At 36.4% G+C, this 21,237-nt stretch overlaps 3 protein-coding genes across 5 annotated transcripts; all 3 read left to right on the forward strand.

Annotated features, from left to right (window-relative positions):
• The first annotated feature begins 1,637 nt into the window (after positions 1-1,637).
• On the forward strand, positions 1,638-2,723 carry LOC111916552 (uncharacterized). Its single transcript, XM_052765967.1, has 4 exons — positions 1,638-1,818; positions 1,916-1,925; positions 2,015-2,099; positions 2,289-2,723. Exons 1-4 carry the CDS (start codon positions 1,638-1,640, stop codon positions 2,721-2,723), a joined length of 711 nt encoding a protein of 236 aa, XP_052621927.1.
• An 8,894-nt stretch (positions 2,724-11,617) lies between these two features.
• On the forward strand, positions 11,618-17,480 carry LOC111916677 (uncharacterized). Of its 2 annotated transcripts, none has more exons than XM_023912351.3 (9): positions 11,618-11,757; positions 11,884-12,116; positions 12,803-13,162; positions 13,241-13,500; positions 13,981-14,122; positions 14,423-14,794; positions 14,899-15,030; positions 15,100-15,228; positions 15,421-17,480. In XM_023912351.3, the coding sequence occupies exons 2-9, from the start codon at positions 11,967-11,969 to the stop codon at positions 17,215-17,217; spliced, it is 3,342 nt and encodes a 1,113-aa protein (XP_023768119.1). In that variant the 5' UTR covers positions 11,618-11,757; positions 11,884-11,966; the 3' UTR covers positions 17,218-17,480. The 2 variants fall into 2 exon arrangements, with proteins under 2 accessions (XP_023768119.1, XP_042757482.1); XM_042901548.2 differs by having other exon boundaries at positions 13,990-14,122.
• Positions 17,481-19,191: 1,711 nt separating this feature from the next.
• On the forward strand, positions 19,192-20,990 carry LOC111916678 (uncharacterized). 2 transcript variants are annotated; one of them, XM_023912352.3, is made up of 3 exons: positions 19,192-19,348; positions 19,922-20,520; positions 20,593-20,990. In XM_023912352.3, the coding sequence occupies exons 2-3, from the start codon at positions 19,929-19,931 to the stop codon at positions 20,814-20,816; spliced, it is 816 nt and encodes a 271-aa protein (XP_023768120.1). In that variant the 5' UTR covers positions 19,192-19,348; positions 19,922-19,928; the 3' UTR covers positions 20,817-20,990. The 2 variants fall into 2 exon arrangements, with proteins under 2 accessions (XP_023768120.1, XP_023768121.1); XM_023912353.2 differs by having other exon boundaries at positions 19,202-19,333.
• Positions 20,991-21,237: the final 247 nt, after the last annotated feature.

The raw sequence follows: 21,237 nt of genomic DNA on the forward strand, positions 1-21,237 counted from the left end.
GGCCCAAAAAGGTTAAGTCTCATGAGAGTGGGTCCAATGAGAGCCCATTTAAGAGTTCTAAGCCTAAAATAGTCAAATTGGCAGCTTATTGGCCCATTAGGCCCAATAAGGAAATCGTAGTCCATATAGGACTTAAACCGGGATTTCTAGGGTTTTTCAACTTTACTTGATGAATCTAGGTTTGAATGTGTTTCCATAGGTTGAACTTCAAGCATAACATGAATTAGGGTTATGAGTTTACAGTAGATAATGTTTACAAGAGTATAGAATTTCCTAGCTAGAATGCTAGTTGTGACAACTATCACTGACCACCACCACCACCTCTGCTACCACCGCCACCACCACCACCACCACTGTTGCTGCCCACCGACCACCACCACCACCACCACCGATGTCGCCAAAACCACTACCACCGCCATCGTTGCCACCACCACCGCTACTGCCACCGACTACCACTACCACTGCCATGACCATCACTCACCACCACCGTCACCGCCACCACCACCCACCATCACCGCCGCCGCCACCCACAACTACTGCCTGCAATGCCACCACAATTACCATCATCGTCGTTACCACCATCGCCGCCGTCTCCGACCACCACCACGACCACCCACTCGCCACCACGACCACTATTTCCGTCACCACCACTACCAATGCCATCACCCACCACCGCCGCCCCACCACCACCACTACCAACGCTACCACCGTCGCTGCTACCACCACCGCCACCGCCACCAGCCGCCACTGCCACCACCAACACCATCACTGCCATCGATGTCACCACCAGCTGACATTGTCACCATCATCACCACTTCCACCACCATAATCAATGTCACCACCAACGTCGGAGCCACCGTCACCACCATCGTCGCAGCCACCATCACCGCCACCCACCATTGTTGCCGCCACCACCGCCACTGCCACCACCGCTGAGATTTTACTATTTTTATAATTTTCATTATGTATTTTTACAAATAAGTTAGAAAATAAGGTAAAATTAAGCAAAATAGGGAAAAAAAGGTATTTATGTCATTTTACATGAATTCCAATTCCATTTCTTTCGAGCCAAACAGATTATGGAATTAATTTCAATTCCATTTCCTGCCAACCAAACAGCATATGGAATTGGATTCAAATTCCTGACAGATTCCTTTTCTAATTCCAATTCAGATTCCTTCAGCAACATTCTCCGAACCAAACAACACCTTAGAAAAATAAAAAATTCAAAATGTTTTTCGATAATTCTAGATTGCACTCCGGATGCAAGTCATAAAGAACAAATGACTTTGATTATTAGATGTGTTAATGTTGCAAGTGTTCGAATATCAATTGAAGAGTTTTTTTTTAGAGTTTTTAATTATAGAAGATACATCTGGTTTAAGACTTTTTAATGTTTTACAAAATGCTTTAAAATCTCTTGACTTGAATATTAATTGTATCCGATGACAAGGATATGATAATGGAGCAAATTTGAAAGGCAAACATAAAGGTGTACAAAAAACATTGCTTGATATAAACTCAAGAGCTTTTTATATGCCTTGTGGATGTAAGAGTTTAAACTTAGTTTTGTGTGATATGGCAAATTCTTGTCATAAAGCTAAAACTTTTTTTTGGTACATGTCAAACAATATATAATGTTTTTTTCTAGCTCCACACATAGATGGAGTGTTTTAGTTGATTATATTGATGAATTAACCCTAAAATCATTGTCTACTACTCATTGTGAAAGTCACATTGAAAGTGTTAAAGCAATAAAAACTCAACTTTTTCAAATAAAAGAAGCATTAACAAAATTAGCTCAAGTGAGTGATGATGGTAAGGTTTGTAGAGATGCGGAATCACTAGTAAATGATGAATTTTCTATTTTTGAATTTGTTTTAAGTTTAGTGATATGACATGAAATTTTGTTTAGAATTAATTTGGTAAGTAGAAAATTACAATCCAAAGATATGATTTTTGATGTTGCAATAAAAAACTTAAAGGGATTAGTTAATTATTTTGAAAAATATAGGGAAAATGAGTTTGACTCTGCTATTAATGAGGCTAAAGAAATAGCAGAAAATATTGGAGTCGAACCAAAATTTCCTATCAAACATGTTTATAGTAGAAAAAAACAATTTGATGAAGTTTCAAATACCGAAAGAGAACAATAATCATCTCAAGAAAATTTTAGAACTGATTATTTTATTGTTATAGTATATGACTCTAATTAAATTGAGAAGTAGATTTGAGCAAACGCAACATTTTGAATCTATTTTTGGAATTTTTTGTTTGGTGGTTTAAAGTTAAAATCTTTATTTGATGATGAATTAAAAAAATGTTGTAAGAAACTTGAAACTAGTTTGACAAATGGTGAGGACCTTGATATTAATGGAAAAGATTTATTTATTGAATTACAAGTTTTGCAGGAAATGTTGCCGGATGAAGCATACAAATGTGAACTTCAATGGACAGCTATTCAAATTATGGAGTTTGCAAAGGAAATGGACATGTTTCCCAATGTGTTGGTGACATATAGGATTTTGTTGACGGTATCGGTCACGGTTGCTTCCGCGGAAAGAAGTTTTTTGAAATCATATCTTCGAAGTATCATGACTCAAAAAAGATTAAATGGATCAACAATTTTGAGTATTGAAAGTCAATTCCTACGAAGTCTTGATTATGATAAAATAATAGATGTTTTCGCTTCAAAAAATGCAAGGATGCATCGATTTAGATGAATTTTATGTATGCTTTTGTTTTAATAACCTTGTTTTGGTTTGACTACAAAATTTATTTCATTTTTGCTATTTTTTAATTAAATAAAGGCATAGAATCTTGCCCCGGGCATTGAAAATCAATGGACCGGCCCTGCCAGTGCGCGACGTGCGTGCTGTCGGTGCGCACAAATTTTTAACATTTTTCACTTCATGCCTTTTCTCATACGAGCTTCGTTTTCGACGCTCTGTATATCCATGCATAACTATTGATGAGTACGACAACTTTCGTTTAGATTTCGTTGGATAATTCTCACTTTATTTTTAAAGTTATATTTTTATAGGCTTAGACTGTTAAAGTCCGTATAAAATTAATAACTTCCTCACATGAAGTCAGATTTATGTGTTCTTTATATGCTCACTTTCGATTTTTTGATCACTACGATTTTTGTTTAAATTATTTATCCTAAATAATTTTTTATTTTTATATCTATTTTATCCTTACTTATTAATTTTTAACGTAAGTTTCTACACAAGGATTATATACACATAATATCAATAAAATTTCACATGACACATATATATTTGAATAATTCACTTTCATTTATTCTGAAAAGATTCCAATAGTCGAACGTCGTAAATACATATTCATAACTATGCCTAGCGAGAAATGTAGGCGTTATAATTATTTCCTCCTTTGGGCGATTCCGTCCCGGAAAGATACATCATCAAACAGATGTGGATAGCGACTTTTCATTTCGTTTTCTGTGTCCTAGGTGAGGTTTGGCGCTGCTGAATGTTCCCATTGCATTAGCACTAAGTCAGTCATCTTATGTCGTAATTTTCTTCGTCTTGCGGTCAATGATTTCTTCAAGCTCTTCAATCAACCTTATATCTTTATCAATTCTCAATTCTGAAAGTGGAATCATATTAGGTTCCTCTCCTAAGCACTTTCTCAAATAACATACGTGAAAGGTGTTATGACTACCTTCCATTTCAAGTGACAATTCAACCTTGTAAGTGTAACGTCCGCAGATTCAGACTAATTAATTTAAAGATAATAAGCGTTAAAATGACTTTTTGATAGAAAATTATTTAGAATAAATACTCTTAACCAAAGTTATAGTATATGTCACAAGGATTTCGTATATATAAAGAACGCTGAAATTCGACTTACAACGAAAAAGTTATGAACCGTCAAAGCTTTGCGACAAAACCGACACGACACCGCGTATCCTAAAAAGTGAATTTTTGATAAACTACTTTTTAGCCTTAGCGATCTAAATGAAATTCGTTGTATACATTAAACCGAGATTTAGCATAGCTGTACACAACTCAGAAATCTGACATTGTAGAACGTATATAAAAAGAACGTCTTAATCTGACTTTGTTTGAGGAAATTATGATTTTTCTAAGATTTAACATAGTAATACACAACCCGGATATCGAATTTTAGATCGATCAGTTTTTAGCCGACACAATCTAAACGAGAATTGAAGATCTCGTTAATGGGAGCTCAACGATATAAAGATAGCCGAAAACGGACGTCAGATGATAAAGTTATGAATTTTTAACGGACTTTAACTATCTAATCATGTTAAAATATAACTTTAAAAATTAAATCAAAATTAGCCGACATAGTCTAAGCGAGAGTTGTAGATCACATCGCTACCTACATGTGGATAAAAAGAACGTCAAAAAATGGAGCTCGTATGTGAAAGTCATAGATTTTAGAAGATATTTAACTTTTTTATTAAGTTACGAAGGTGACATGTGGCACCATCTCAGCCACACCTTCTTCCCCATGGCTTCGCACACGATCGCGACACCTGACACTTTAACACTCCGTGTTCAGCCCAAAAACACTCCATATTGCACCAATTCACAACCTATAAATAGAGGTGCAAATCACTTCATTTCTCACACCTTTCTATCAAACTCTCTCCCAAACCTCCCAAAACCCTCAAGGCTTTTCCCAAGCACCTCCTAGGTGTTAGTAGCGAGTATCGGAGCGCTAGAAGGCCCCGAGAAGAAGTGCTTTCGACTTAGGAGTTCTACTCACGTAGAGCCCCGTTCCTCCCTAAACCCCCTTGTAAGTGAGTTATGCTTACCTTACTTCAAGTATAACTTATGTTTAAGTTCATTATCGTTATTATGAACCTATAAACAATATTTATCAGTGATTCAAAGTCATTATACTGATTGATCTACTTACGGGAATGATGTTTAGGTTGTGATTTAGTGAGGTATTTAAAGTGAGATTTTCAAACAGTATACTTCGTATACCAAACGGAACCTACCTCCAATACGATCCTACCTGGTTGTTCCTTACTTGATAGTTCATGACGTAGACCTTGAGTTAATGATAAATTTAGATTAATAGTTAGTCGCAATAAATATTAGTCTAAAATCTAGTAATAATAATACTAGGTTCCGTCAAAGGAAAAGATGATTGTTAGAAGTGAAGCGTTGCCCGAACTACGAGTCGTCACTTTAACATGTGAGTGCATAATTACTTTCATCTTACACATAGATATGCAGTATTTAATATTAATACATGCTATATGTTCTTATTATCTGTGTTCCTGATATTTATGCTAGATGAAAGATTTATACATGTTTTACGTGATTTAAACTGTATATGTATTTTTATACCTATAAATATATTGGGTAAAGATGAGTATATGAATGATGAGTGATGAAAGGTGATATAGATGATGAGAGGTGAAAGACGATGAGAAACCTTGACTTTATCGATGATCTAGTCATCTAGCAGAGTATAGATGACGACCACAAACTATTCTAGACAATGCTAGCAGGCTCGCAACTTGTAGGTGTTTGTGAATGACGTGTTCACCAGATGTACTCTAAAATAACTTGGCAGCTATGGCTTTAGTTCCCTATAGATGAACACTGGCAGCTGTGGACTTAGTGCCTTACAAATATACGTTGACAGCTATGGACTTAGTGCCTTACAAATGAACGTTGGCAGCTATGGATTTAGTGCCTAATAGATAACATCATAAACTATGGACTTAGTGCCTGTTAGATAAACCCTAGAAGCGATGGACTTCGTGCCTATACCTTAGGACAATCCTTAGGAATGAATGAATGAAGGATAAATGATTCTTAGGGTAGATCCTTAAGAATAAAGAAGATAATGGGGATGGGAAGTTGGGTTAATTGTTTGATGATTAAACATAATAATTACATTATTGTGGGTTGAAAACCCTATGTACTCACAAGGTTTCCAAACTTGACCCACTCAGTTTATTTGTATCACATGTATCAATACGAAGATACATTACTCTGAGAGATTAAAGGAGATGTAAATCATTCGTGTAAATGAATGTAAGGTCTGTTTATGCTTATGTTTTTGTATTGACGATGACATCCCAATGTTTTAATATAAATAAAATACATTTCTTCGGAAATGTTTTAATAACATCGTTATCATGTTTTCTAGAAACAAATTCCTCAATATTATTCTTTAAAAAAAGATACTCTGATTTTAAAATAAGCATAAATAAAAATTTTAAATTGACTGTGAATTTGAGGATATCACAGTAAGCCCGGTTCCCTATCTTCTAGAGTACTTTGAATGGTCCAATAAAATGAGGACTTAACTTTCCACGTTTTCCGAATCTGATAAGTCCATTCCATGGAGAGACGTTAAGTAGCATTTGATCACCGACCTCAAACGTTACCACGTCATTTCATATCTACATAGCTCTTTTGACGACTTTGTGCAACTAACATTCTATCTCGGTTGATTTTTACTTTATCAGCAGTCTGTTGAACTATCTCAGGACCCGTAAAGTGTTTCTCTCCTATATCTAATCAACAAAATGGTGTACGCCACTTCTTTCCATACCATGCTTTGTAAGGAGGCATCTTGATGCTTGAGTGATAACTATTGTTGTAGGCAACTTTTGCTATGGGGAGGTGATCATGCCAACTACTGGTGAATTCTAAAGCACATGCCCACAACATATCCTCCCATGTTTGGATAGTTCTTTCACTCTGTCTGTTTGTTTACGGATGGTAGGTAGTACTTAAAAACAATTTTGTACCCATTTCTTCATGCCTACTCTTCTAAAATTTGGAAGAGAATCGATTGTCTCTGCCTGACACGATCGATAAGGTTTCACCGTGGATCTTGACAATATTCTTTACATGGGTTTCTGCTAACTTTTCCATTGACCGGTTTTCTCGTGTGGCTAGGAAATGCGCACTCTTCGTTAATTGGTCTACTATCACCCATATCATGTTGGCCCTTTTTCGTCATTGGAAACTTGGTTATGAAGTCCATGGTAATGTCTTCCCACTTACCCACAGGTGTCGGTAGAGATTCCAAGTCCCCATACGACTTCTGATGTTGTGCTTTTACTTTTGAACAAGTTACACATTCACCACGAAAGTTGCCACGTCGACCTTCATAGTTGGCCACTAGTAATAGAGCTTCAAATCCAAATACATCTTGGTGCTGACTGGGTGTATAGAATACATGGTTTTATGAGACTCTTCCATAAGAAGATCTCGTATATTGCACTCACTTGACAAGAGTGTGCGATTTGAGGTTAGGGCAACGCCTTGCCTAACACCTTATCGTTTCAAGAGGTTGGTGCGCCCCATGTACTTTGTCGGGGACGTTGATGTGGTCCATTAGAATGCAACCATGTGTCACAAACCAGGTGGGCCGCATAACTCTGCCCTCAGTGCGCGCCACACATGTTGTCGGTGCGAACACATTTTTAACATTTTCAAAAATTCATATCTTTCTTATATGAGTTTTGTTTTCGACATTGTTTATATCCACACATAGATATCGATGAGTACTACAACTTTTGTTTAGACTCTTTCGGATAATCCTCACTTTATTTTTAAAGTTATATACTTATAGGCTTAGACTGTTAAAATCCGTATAAAAATCATAACTCTTCCATAAAACATCCGTTCTCATCTGTCTTTATATCGACAGATTCCTATTCACGATATCTTCGATTCTTGTTTAGATTGTTTTGCTTGACAATTGACCGATTTTTAATTTCGGTTTCTGTGTCGCACACTGGTGTACTGTGTCATATCGAAACTTCGGAAAATCACAACTTTCTCACATAGAGTCAAATTTAAGCGTTCTTTATATGCACGCTTTCGCTTTTTCGATCACTACGATTTTTGTTTAAGTTTTTTTTATCCTAAATAATCTTTTATTTTTAATATCTATTTTACCCTTATTTCTTAAGTTTTGACGTAAGTTTCTACACAATGATTATATACACATAATGTAACAGCCCGGAATTCCAGGTATTTTATTGTTTTAATTTTTTTTGGTGTTTTGAGAGGGGACTCGGCGAGTTGGAGCTTAGACTCGCTGAGTAGGGTCGCGATTCTGGACGCGGGATTCGCCTGGACTCGGCGAGTCCAGGATATGGACTCGGCGAGTCCACGCTGTTTAATGAAACCCTAATTTCTCGGGTTTGGGACCTATTTAAAGGGCCTTATGGACGTCATTTGCACCCAACAGTCCATAGAGAGAAACCCTAGAGTGCTTTAGCGATTTGAGAGATAAAGGAAGCATTTCTTGACATTTGTGTGTTGTTTAGCAAATAAGAGGGAGGTTCTAGCCAAGAGGAGGCAAAGGAGACTGCTATTCGGTGGATTTGAAGCTTAGCCCTTCAATCTAAAGGTATGATTTCGGCTCATCTTCTGTTTTGTGTAGTATAATTGATTTTAGGGTTTCTTGTGACCTTGTTGAGTTGATTGAATGGCCAAATAGTCCCTTGCTAGTGATGAGATTTCGGATCTGGATCCATAGAGGTCCAGAGAGCCTCATTCATCAAGCTTTATAGAGAACAATGGAGGTTATGACCTTGAGTAGTGAGATTTGTTGATAATTCTTCATATATGGTCATATAGAGATTGTTTATGCACCAAGTCTGGGGCTTTACGTGGTGAATCAGTCTAGGAAGGCCAGATCTATGAAGTGTTGGAATAGATCTGACCTTAGAAGCAAGTTTGAGTGATTGCATGGCATGGACTCGCCGAGTCCGATGAGCAGACTCGGCGAGTAGCTTGAAGATTGCCTTGGACCGGCCAGTGAGTGGTCCAGTCGAGTCATGGGTTGACTCAGTGAGTCAGGGCGAGTTAGAGAGGGTTGTCAGTGGGCTGAGTCGAGCTGGGACTCGCCGAGTCGTTCTTGAGACTCTGCGAGTTGAGTCGGGGTGGCCCCGCGTTTTCTGCCAGGTGAAACTCGTCGAGTCAGGGGAGCACTCGACGTGTAGAAAGGGAATCCTAGAGAGTTGGTGAGAACGTCTAGACTCGCCGAGTTGCCGTGTGCACTCGCCGAGTCCGGTCAAAGTTGACCGTTGACTGTTGACCGTTGACCGTTGACCTGTGTTGACTTCTTAGGGATAGTCAACCTTAGAGATAAAAAGTGTTAATTAGAGTCATGTGATGTTATAGGAGGATTAGAGCTCGGAGGATCGAGCGCGAGGGATTTCCAGGATTCGTGAGATACTGAGACACGCGAGGTGAGTCTTCTCATTATACTTTACCTTGAGTAGGTAATCAGAGCTATGTGTCAGTGTATGTATGTTATGTGTATGCTATGTGTTGTACTGCATTATTTCTATGTGATTTATGCTGTGCATGACTTCAGAGTTGGAACCGGAAGGTTCCTAGAGTTAGAACCTGAGGGTTCACAGAGTTGGGTGCACGGACCCATAGAGTTATAGCCTCGAGTGGCTAATACGTGTTTTATGTGTGGTATTTTGGGGAACTCACTAAGCTTCGTGCTTACAGTGTTAGTGTTGTTGTTTCAGGTACTAGCGATGACCGTGGGAAGGCGCCGGCTTGATCTGTAGACACGCAGGGGACTTTTGATACATTTATATGATCTTGGGATTTGTATGATACAGATTGGAATTTGAAACTTAATGTTTTATGAAATTAAATGAGAAATGTTTTTTTTATATTGCGAAAAATTATTTTGAAATTCACGGTGTTACACATAATATCTATAAAATTTCACAACACACACACACACACATATATATATATATATATATATATATATATATATATATATATATATATATATATATTTGAATAATTCACTTTTATTTATTCTCAAAAAATTCCAATCGTTGAACATCATAAATACAAATTCATAACTATGCCTAGCGAGAAACACGGACGTAATATATATTCAAGTAACTGCCTAAAACATGTTAACCTTATTTATCAAATTAATAATTGAATAATAGTGGGGTTAAGGTCCCATATTCCATGTTTACCACCTTTAACTCCATATGATGTGCTAATGGAGAATATACTTTACAGTTCCATTGTAAAAGGAGGCCAATATACTCATAATAACAACATACTTTCAAAGTTATAAAATATTATGTAATTCTTGTGGAATTCATCTGTCTTGTGAACAATGTTTAAATTATTGTAAAATAGTCATTTACACATACACTCATAGTCATCACATTATGTATATAACATAAAAACGTATAAACATTACATGACTTTCCATTAGTTAACTTATCGTGATTATATGGGTGTTACCAAAGATTCCCCTCACCCAATAACTAAAATTAACCACAAGTGATTTTCATCACTAAATCCACACATATAACATTAATGCACACTATTAGGATCATTAAATAGTTAAAAAAAACCCAAAGTTGTCCATATATCTCCTTATCATGTTTGTATTTAAAAACCTAGCCCCATGATGAGAGCCTAGTGGTTGAGGAGTGATGCTCCACATAGGAGGTTAATGGTTCAAATCCTCGCACACCCATAATATTATTAGTATTCTACGAATGACCTCCTATGTGAGTCTTGAAGCAGGGTTGATGTGAGCCACTACGATGGTGCGATTTACATTTTTTTTATTTAAAAAACCTAATTTCATCATATACTCAAAAATAGTATCCCATGAATCCAAATACATGTATACTAAAATTTACCATTACCTTATCATTTGGTAAACCCGATAGAATCCCAAAACCCTAACTATAAATCCTAATTTGTTATTGATGAGAAAATAAGCTAAATCTACAAATTCAAGACTCACTAATTATGAAATTTGGAATCTTAATGAATGACCGCTTTAATGTCGCTAACCATTTCCTCGAATGCTCTTAAAACCGTATCCTTAAAGTGAAAACCACAATAAATGAAGTTTGGTTTGGAAATAAACAATTAAAAGCTGTTAGACCACGTATACAACATGCTACGTACATACACGCCACGTAGCAAGTCGCTCGTGTCCCCAAAGAGACTTGAAATGCGACGCAACTCACTACTCAAGCTGCATACATCAAAATGGATACGTCTGTTTAGGTTGTGTATACCTATTGTTAGATTATCTTTCGTATACAAAATGACTACGGAACATGATCAAATCCCCTTCAATGTTTAGTAACCGCACCGACGTGCACATTGCCTATTTTCACCAATATTTAACCATAATATCAACTTATAATAATTATGTCAAGTTTTTCGGATAAAAAATCAAACAAGCAACATGCCTATTACATCCAAACTCACGATAAAATATAATTACAACCGATAACTTTTTTTTTTCTTTCTAAAACTACATACACATCCGTTCCATGTATCCTACACCTTTCATATTCATTGGAGTTTAGATTAAATCAAACATGTATTAAAGACAAAAACCAACACCATCAATAGCAATGTATAATCAAAATTATGCTTATTTATAATTGAAATTCACTTTTGGCAACCATATTTCTTACTTGATTATACAATTATAATACAAAAAATAAGCATATTTTTCTAAAATAAAGTCGACTAAGGACAATAGGTTAAAAGAAAATAATAGTAAAAAATGAAAACGAAGATGGTAATGTAACAGTATCCCCTTCTTTTAACCGTGACAAATGCTGAAGCCTCCATCTCTCAACATACAACAATATAAATACACACACACAACCAAATCTCATCGAAAACCCTCACGTTCTTCGTCTCTATCGCTCTCTAAATTCTCAGAGATCCTTTCTACGAATCAATTCATCAGGTATACGTAATTCGCAATTTCAGATTCAATATATAATTATAGCAACTCAAATAATCATCGGTAATGATCTAAACCGGATTTTTGTTCTTTTGTTTTGTTTCCCTTTTTCGCTTTTTCCTGGATCAGATTGTTGATAGTGTAAGAATTCGGTTGGAAATAGCGTTCTTCATCGTCGACTGGATTTGGTAAATGGAAATATCGATGAAGAAATGTATGAGAGATTGAGAAAAAGGATGCCGGAATTAGCGCATGATTGTCAATTCAGTGGCGGCGATACGACAACGTCATATGGATCAGTTTCGTCCACTGGCTTTTGGTCTAAGCATCGGGATGATGTTAGCTATAATCAGCTTCAGAAGGTACTTAATTAGATTTAGTTTTCAATTCTCAGATGTAATTTTTGTTTTTTCCTTCGTTTTAATTGTTTGTTTGAAATCTCTGTAGAAGCAGATTGAGGTTATTCATAGATCTTAACGATATTCCAGTTTTGTGGCTTATTTAGATCGCTACTTGTGAGTAGGTTTTCTCAGGATTAATTAGACGTTGTTTAGGCTTAATTTTGATTGTTTATGAAAGTTGCTTCAATAAACAGAAGCACATACTGTAAGGCTTACAAGTGTGAAAGTAAGGAAGAGCAATAGAAAATTAAACTATGCTGGCAAAACTAAAATGCTTGTTCTTGAAGCCCTGTTACATTTCAGAACTGCAATACACCACTTATGTAGCTTACACTAACACATTTGAGTTGAGTTCCTCTAGATGACTTCCTTAATCTCCCAATATCAATGCTGCATATATCTACCTAAGGCTCATTATGTGACTGGTGTACTACTGGATGATTAATTGCTTACCTAATGCTAGAAACAAGGATTTATGATTTATGCCTTTATGTGTTAATTGAAGTTGGTAATGCAATATTGAAAACCATCGAGTTCTTATTGTTGGTTTCAAACTAGTTATATAGGAAAGACTAAAGAGCTTGCTTATGAATGAGATACATATTGAACAATGTTTGTTAATTATTGGTTTTCTGTATTCATTGTAGTTCTGGAGTGAACTATCACTGCAAGCTAGGCAGGACCTCTTGAGGATAGACAAGCAAACTCTTTTTGAACAAGCTCGAAAGAACATGTACTGTTCCAGATGCAATGGGTTACTTCTAGAAGGTTTTTTGCAGATCATCATGTATGGAAAGTCATTGCAGCAAGAGGGAACAATTAATCAGAATAAACTTGGAACCTCAAAATGTCAAACTGGTGATGATGTCTGCTTGACAACTGGGCGTAATGATGATGTTCAAGATCCATCTGTCCACCCATGGGGAGGTTTAACCACTACTAGAGATGGAACACTCACCCTCTTGGACTGCTATATTTATTCAAAATACTTAAAGGGTCTTCAAAATGTACCTATCATTCATTATCCTTTCTACTTCTTTTTCTTTGAGGGGTATTTTTGTAATCTCACATTGTGCTCAAATCAGGTGTTTGATAGTGCAAGAGCAAGAGAGAGGGAGCGGGAATTACTTTATCCTGACGCGTGTGGTGGTGGAGGTCGTGGGTGGATTAGTCAAGGGATGGTGGGGTATGGCAGAGGTCATGGGACCCGGGAAACCTGTGCTTTGCATACTGCAAGACTTTCTGTTGACACTTTGGTTGACTTTTGGTCTGCACTTGGAGAAGAGACACGCTATTCACTTTTAAGAATGAAGGAAGAAGATTTTATGGAAAGATTAATGTATAGGTAAGTCTTTGTTATAAACTGTCTGTTTTCATCTGTGTGGTTATTTGAAGTGCCCATTATTGAATACATATATTAGAATGATATGGGGTTCTTTCCATATTGAAAACACCAATAGTTATCTTCATTTGTTTTACTATAAGACTCCTTTGCCCTGTTGTTGACCATGAAGCATTGTTTCTTTAATAGCATATTGTTTAAAATATAAGACACTCTTCATTAAAATTCTGGAAACTCATGATAAGGTAGTGTGAAAACATCCCACATACTTCTATAGGAATCATTATTCATGTATTGGTTTAGTTATTAACTATTTGTATCCCATCGAGATACAAATGAAGTGTGCAATTTCTTAGAACATCTAAAGTAGGTAGGTATCATTTAAATGGAGAATAAGATGTTCTAATATACAATCACCTAAGAATTTGTGAGATGTTGATAAACTCTAGCATCCCCTCAAACAATTGACTCAACATTTCACAGGTTTGACAGCAAGAGATTTTGTAGAGATTGCCGAAAGAATGTAATCCGTGAGTTTAAGGAGTTAAAAGAACTTAAACGCATGAGAAGAGAAGCTCGTTGCACAAGCTGGTTTTGTGTGGCTGATACAAGCTTCCAATATGAGGTGTGTCACAACTTTCTAGGGCTATTTTCAATTATTAAGATAGGAGGGCATTCTTGTCTTTTGCACTAATGAAAAATTAGAGCAAATCTCTGTCCCACCTTTTTTGGTGCAACAGTTTTTGTCCCATCGACATAAAAGCAGTACAACCTGTTTTGTCATGTCAATATTTGTCTTATTGACATTCGTCTGAGTTCCGGTCTAATGCATACCAAACACAGTACAACTTATTTTCTCCTGCTGACAAAGTAGGTGAGGAATAAAACTTTTAACTCAATGAGACAATGTAAATTCTTCTTGCAGGTAACTCTTGACACAATCCAAGCCGATTGGCGTCAAAACTACGCAGACTCTACAGGAATATACGAGCACTACGAATGGGCGGTTGGGACTGGCGAGGGCAAATCGGACATTTTAGAGTTTGAAAATGTTGGCTCAAATTCAAGGGTGAAAGTGAATGGTTTGGATTTAACTGGTTTAAATGCATGCTATATCACTCTAAGAGCATGGAGAACAGATGGACGATGCAATGAAGTTTCGGTCAAAGCCCATGCTTTGAAGGGTCAACATTGTGTCCATGGAAGACTTGTTGTTGGTGATGGCTTTGTTACAATCACAAGAGGAGAAAGCATTAGAAGGTTCTTTGAACATGCAGAAGAAGCTGAGGAAGAAGAGGTTTTTAATAGCAACTTACACAAATAATTGAAAGCACATTGTTATATCTTGCATTTGAGCTACTCTTTTTTGCTTACATAATTTTTTTTTTTATAAAATTTCAGGATGATGATTCCATGGACAAGGATGGAAATGAGCTAGATGGTGAATGCTCACGTCCCCAAAAACATGCGAAGAGTCCAGAACTTGCTCGAGAGTTTCTCTTAGATGCTGCAACAGTTATTTTTAAAGAACAGGTAAAATCAAAATTGTATTTTCTTATATCTTTTTAATATGATTTAATCTTTTGTATTATTTTTTTATAGGTTGAAAAGGCTTTTAGAGAAGGGACTGCACGTCAAAATGCACATAGCATGTTTGTATCACTTGCACTTAAATTGTTGGAAGAACGTGTCATGGTGGCATGCAAGGACATCATTACTTTGGAAAAACAGGTAATATAATATATAATAATAAATAATAATAAATAACATTTGATTATTATTTAACCAATGTACTTTACTCTCGCTTCCAATGTAACAATATACTTTTTTTTTTAATCTATAATGCATATATTGTTAAAAAGAGTAAAGTAGGTTGCTATTTCCTGCAACTTGCCCTGTTTTTTAAACTCTATTTTTTCTCAGTTTAAACTCCTTGAAGAAGAAGAGAAGGAAAAGCGTGATGAGGAAGAACGAAGGGAGCGAAGAAGAGTGAAAGAAAAAGAAAAAAAACTTCGTAGGAAAGAGAGACTCAGAAGTAAAGAAAAAGAAAAAGAGAAAAAATGTTGTCAAAGTCAAAGTCCAAGTCAACCTGGTCAAACTCCTGCTTCTGATGAGAATAAGGAATTGACAAGTGTCAACGATGATGTCAGTGAAGAACATGAACATGAACAAGAAGAAGATACTCAGTTGGCAATGCCCGCATCCGAAGATTATACACCCGAGGAGCAAATATTAGATTATGACGACAATGAAAATTCCAATTCCAATTCCGAATTCAGCTATGGGAAAGAAGGGAATGGAATGTGTGGGAGTGATTCCAAACAACCGCGAAGGAGATTGAAACCATGGAAAGATTACCAAATTGATCAATCGTCAAAGTGGTCCGAGAGACGGCGGTTTGAAAGCGGGCCCATGGTCAAACCCGGTCAACGGTTTCACAGTGATAATTTCAATGGTGGAGTAAATAAGCCCGTAAGAAGGGTGAATGGATCGAGGTACAACGAGAGATTCAATTGCTGTCATAATCGGATTTGTAATTGTTACCAACACAATGATTATAGACCCAAAGTCGGAAAGCCGGAATCTGATTCCGATGTCTCGAAACCGTATTTCCGTGGAAACAAGTACAATAATCAAATGGAATACGGAAGACCTAAAAGTAAAATCGCCAACGGAATCAGTGGTTCACCATATACAAAGAAAGTATGGGAGCCCAGAAGCAATCCTGATTCCGATGATGTTACTGTTTCCGTAAGCGAATCCATCAAGGTTATTAATTCTTCATCAGATGATTCCAAGGAATTAAAGACTAACGTTGAGGATAACAATCACAAGGAATCAAAAACCGAAGCTGAAGCCAAAGAAATAGTGGAGAACGAGGCTGATTCGGTAAGTGGGGCGACGGATCTGTCGACGTGCGGAATCAGCAATTCCAATTCCGATAGCTGTTCGTCGTGTCTAAGCGAAGGAGACGGAAACACTTCGTTTTCCTCAAACCCCCAGAATCCGGAATCCTCATCGACATCGGATTCGGAATACGCGAGCCATCAATCCGAAGTAATCAAAGAAACCATAATCTCGGAGGAATTACCATCAAAAGCATCGGAAAGTTGTGAAACCGGAAAGAGAAACGATGTTACAACCTCTCACCAACATGGGAATGTGATTCCGCCGCCTTTACAAGCTCCAAGCCTACACTTTCCGGTGTTTCAAGCTCCTTCCATGGGGTATTACCATCAAACCCCGGTTCCTTGGACCACAGCCATGCCATTACCACATCCAAACCACTATCTGTTCACTAGGCCTTTTGGGTATAATTTGAATGGGAATTCACGATTCCTTCCGTATGGCGGAATCCAACCGTTAACTCCACCATTACTTAACCCGGGTCAGATTCCAATCTACCAACCGATTCCACCGACCAACGGAATCAAAGACCACAACACCAAGGTCGTGCCGGTTATGCAAAATGAGAACTCCGAGAAGACACACAAAGGAATCTCACCGGGTGCCGGAGGACAAAATGGGAATTTGGAGAGAGCGGAGAAGGGTAATACGGGGTTTTCACTATTTCATTTTGGTGGGCCTGTGGATGTTTCGAATGGGTTTGGAGCAAGAGAAGAGATTGATGTGAATGTGAATGTTTGTTCGGGAGAGAAGGAAGTGGAAGAATATAACTTATTTGCAGCAAGCAACGGGATAAAGTTTTCCTTCTTCTGAAAAACACTTTAAAGTTTTGAGAAGATTTTGGTGAGAGGTTATTACTACTACTATTACTACCACCTGAGATCCATTTTTATATTTGGCATGCAATAATCTTGTGAAACAAATTCAGCTTTTCTTTTTTTCTTTTTGTTTTGATTGTTTTTTTTTCTTACTTGTTATCTTGTTATGGTGTAGAGATAGTTTGATAAGTGTCACAGTTTGATGGCTTTTGTATTGTTTTTCTATAGCAAGCAATTATAGACAAATCATCATCTTCTTCGGGTTTTCTACAAACTAAATATCAGATAATCAAGATTATTTTCTTTTGTTTTTTTTACCAGTTTGTGCTGGTTTCTTTGATGACATACTATTGTACAACAGATCAGAAGAAGAGCATAGTTAAAAGATTTAGTTCAACAGCTGAAGTGAGAATATAAACGTCTATGGATGTTATTTTAGTTAAGATCTTTGTCACTGTGGTGATCCAACATTGGGATCCGAATCAGATTTATCCACAACGACCCGATCCCTTGTTGCGAATTCTAACATTTTATCCTTCAGATATTTTTAGGAAACTTTTAAACTACCTCCCTACTATGACTATGTTTGAGAGACTAGTTAAAAATCTAAAAAGCTAGTTAAAAATCTAAAAAGACATTTAGAAGAATTTGTTTTTTTTTTTTGTTTTTATAAAATAACATAAAAATAAAAATAAAAAGCTAGCAGTTATGTTAACTTATTATAAAATAACATAAAAAGACATAAAAAAGCTAGCATTTTAAACGACATGCAAAACATGACAATTTTAAAAAAACTCAAAAAATAAACTAGTTTTTTAGTTAGCTGTGACGTACAACACACAACCTATATCTCTATCTCTGATTATGATCATGCCAAATATGTTGGTCTCTTATTGGGATCCGGCTACCAATATATCAACATATAACAACAAAATAAAATAAAAGGAATTAAATTTCTTTAAGTAGCAACGACGAATTTCATATCTTGTGTACAGATTCTTCGACACAATTCAATATGGTAGTGGTGGGTATTTGGGAGAGATGGTAGAGGAGTGGTGATGCCGACTATTGTGGTAGTGCTAGCATGGCCGACTCTATGTGGATGTTTTTTAAGTTAGGGCTTAGAGCCCCCAATTCTAAGGGGCCCATATTTTTTAAAATCAAAAAGTTTAGTCCATTAAGCGGAAGAATAAATCAATGATCGTTGCATTCATGAAACTGAAACGACATTGCATTCTTCTACCGATCCTATTTTATGTGACATATTCATCTCATCTGTTTTTGATTTCCGAGTATAGTAAATGTCAAATGGCCCCAAATTTTTGACTTGCTTAGAGCCCTTAAAATGGTTGAGCTGCCCATGAATGCTAGTGTGTACTTCGATGCTGGCACACTGTTTGCAATTAGATTTCATCACCCTGTCAAAATAAACGTGTCAATTCATGTTTCATTAGTAAGTTTTTTTTTGCTGCAATATCATGAATTATAATATGTAGACATGTGGTTTATTTTAAATCAAATGTGCGGCTTACCGAATTTATACTTGTGATTATATATTTTTTTAATGTTTATGAGAATGGTAAAGTTGGGCACATATTGTACTAAATGCAAATGGTTGATTACCATGGGAAGATGACGATGCCACCACAACTAGCGGCCCTCCTATCACCACATTTAGAAGTTATGTCGATTTCAAGAAATAAATAGATAAACATTTATCAAAACTAATCTTACTACTATTCTATAACGATATTTGAAGAAACACATATATAATTGACAATAAATAAGTACAAAAATAGAAAGCAAAAATTCTTTTTGTAGGACTTAAATTAGAAGTTAGAACTTAGAAGTGGTATATAGCTTTAGGACAAAAGGAAATTAAAAGTTCATAATTTTCAAGTTTTGGACGAAATGGATCAAAAGTGTACGTATTAAAAATTTACAGGACCAAACTGTAATTTTCTTAGTTCATTTATAATCTTATTTTTCAATCTTTGACATTCTAACGGACTTGAAGATAATATTCCCACTTCCTCCTGCTCAGACGACGGCGACTGCTTGCTTCCGTTTGAAGGTGGCGCGTCGGTGGTAAACGCCTTCTCGGCTCACAGGTTCTTCTGTATCATGTACATAGACGCTTTCTCTCCCCTTTCCTTTTGTTCTTGAGTATTAGTATCTTTTCTTAGTGCTGAGGTTCGAGTTTAGTTTAAAGTTTGTAATTTTGAATGATTAGTAGTTATAAATTGTGTTGATGAATGCGTCTCGAATTTCGCTTATGTTAGAAATTCTTAGCACATTTGAGCTGATTCTATGAGTTGTGAACAATACAAATTTTGAACGCTAGGGCTTTGTGATGAAATGGAGTGATTTTTCTATCTTATATTTTAAGCTAAAAACTCATCTAGGGTTACAATTCCATGGATGAGTGGATGACTGAGAGCACTTAATTGGAGGTCGGGACTCGGTTGAAGCTCATTTAGGGCTACAATTACATGGATGGAATCGTAGTCTGAGCAAAAGAAGTTCAACTTTATAATTAAGTGTGCTCCAATTCCGCTGGTTTCCATAACTCAGTTTTTGATATCATTTTGCCCAAATTCTAATTTCATCAACCAATAACCAAACATATCCTTACGAATTTGTTGTATTTTGCTCTTATGAACTGATGTTGGTTGTTCTGACTTCTGACAAATTGACAGTACTCTCATGAAGTCGATCTGTTTACCATCTTCTTCCCTCTCATGCCTCCCATCTCTTCACCATAATCCTACACCTTTCTTTCAATCCTGGCCTAACTATAAACCCTTCTCATCTTCACCCCTGTTTTCTCCCCTTTCAATCCAATCCACTTCACCTAAATCCTCCATTCCTGCTGTAACTCCAACTGAAGGATCAATCCCTGTGATCAACTTTGAAGATTTCGTGGAGAAAGATTGGTCATTTCTTGATGCTGATGATATATCTTCCAACCAAGTTTACAAACAACACACTGACCGAATCATATCTTCTGGGAAAATTTCTGAGGATTCAAAGGTTCTAATTTCAACAGGATCAGAAGGGTTTGTTGATCAGGTGATTGATACACATTCTTGCAAACAGTTGCTTGTTGTCCATGACTCTCTATTCGTATTAGCCTGCATTAAAGAAAAATATGACAAAGTTAAATGTTGGCAAGGAGAAGTGATTTTTGTCCCTGAAAAATGGGCGCCTTTTGATGTTGTGTTCATCTACTTCCTTCCTGCTTTGCCATTTGAACTCAATCAAATCTTTGAAGCACTATCCAAGATTTGCTCACCAGGTATGTTTCATATTTTAGTAAAATTATACTATTTTTTTCATGAAATTTATTAGTGTTTCTATGTTTTTGAAGGTGCAAGAATTGTGATTAGTCATCCGAAAGGAAGAGAGATGCTTAAACAACAGAAAGTGGAGTACCCTGATGTTGTGGTGTCGGATTTGCCTGATAAAGTAATGTTAGAAAGTGTTGCATCTCATCACTCGTTTATAATGGTGGAATTCGTTGATGAGCCAGGGTTTTATCTTGCTGTATTAAGTATTAACACACAAAAGTTGATACAGGTAAACTGTTTTTAGTTGTGTTCAATAGGTCACTAAACTAGTTTTGACTTTATGAAGTTTGACCAAATTTTTGTTAGAAGAGGGTATTGGAAATTGGAATTTGCTTCTGCAAGACCAAAAAGCTTAATTGGTGCATGCATATTCCATCCGTTATTAAAGTTCTATATATATAAATTTTTGAGTTTTATATGTGGATTAGCTATTGATTAAATGCCGAAAATCACGGAATGTGTTATGGTGTTAGACATTGTCTTCAAGTAATAATTTGACTCTAATTTGGTGGGTGTAAAGAAATCTTCTATGGGATAATCGAAACAAACAATAACTCTAGTGCAAGCAAGTCGATAACTAAGATTGGCAAAAATTAGCTACCTTATTGTAATTTAGCGTTTGGTAAAACCGTAAAAGTAGCTTATCGTATGTTATAAGCTAAAAG

This window comes from Lactuca sativa, chromosome 1, assembly GCF_002870075.4.
Source record: "Lactuca sativa cultivar Salinas chromosome 1, Lsat_Salinas_v11, whole genome shotgun sequence".
NCBI classification, from domain to species: domain Eukaryota; kingdom Viridiplantae; phylum Streptophyta; class Magnoliopsida; order Asterales; family Asteraceae; genus Lactuca; species Lactuca sativa.

Excerpts from the sequence above, each read along its gene's own strand:
- LOC111916552 (XM_052765967.1), top strand. The coding sequence starts at position 1,638 with ATGTTTTTTTCTAGCTCCACACATAGATGGAGTGTTTTAGTTGATTAT. Across the intron at positions 2,100-2,288 it reads CAAAATTTCCTATCAAACAT|TTAAAATCTTTATTTGATGA; the intron begins GTTTATAGTAGA and ends GGTGGTTTAAAG.
- LOC111916677 (XM_023912351.3), top strand. The coding sequence starts at position 11,967 with ATGTATGAGAGATTGAGAAAAAGGATGCCGGAATTAGCGCATGATTGT. Across the intron at positions 13,501-13,980 it reads ATGGAAAGATTAATGTATAG|GTTTGACAGCAAGAGATTTT; the intron begins GTAAGTCTTTGT and ends AACATTTCACAG. Across the intron at positions 14,795-14,898 it reads AAGAAGCTGAGGAAGAAGAG|GATGATGATTCCATGGACAA; the intron begins GTTTTTAATAGC and ends ATAAAATTTCAG.
- LOC111916678 (XM_023912352.3), top strand. The coding sequence starts at position 19,929 with ATGAAGTCGATCTGTTTACCATCTTCTTCCCTCTCATGCCTCCCATCT. Across the intron at positions 20,521-20,592 it reads ATCCAAGATTTGCTCACCAG|GTGCAAGAATTGTGATTAGT; the intron begins GTATGTTTCATA and ends ATGTTTTTGAAG.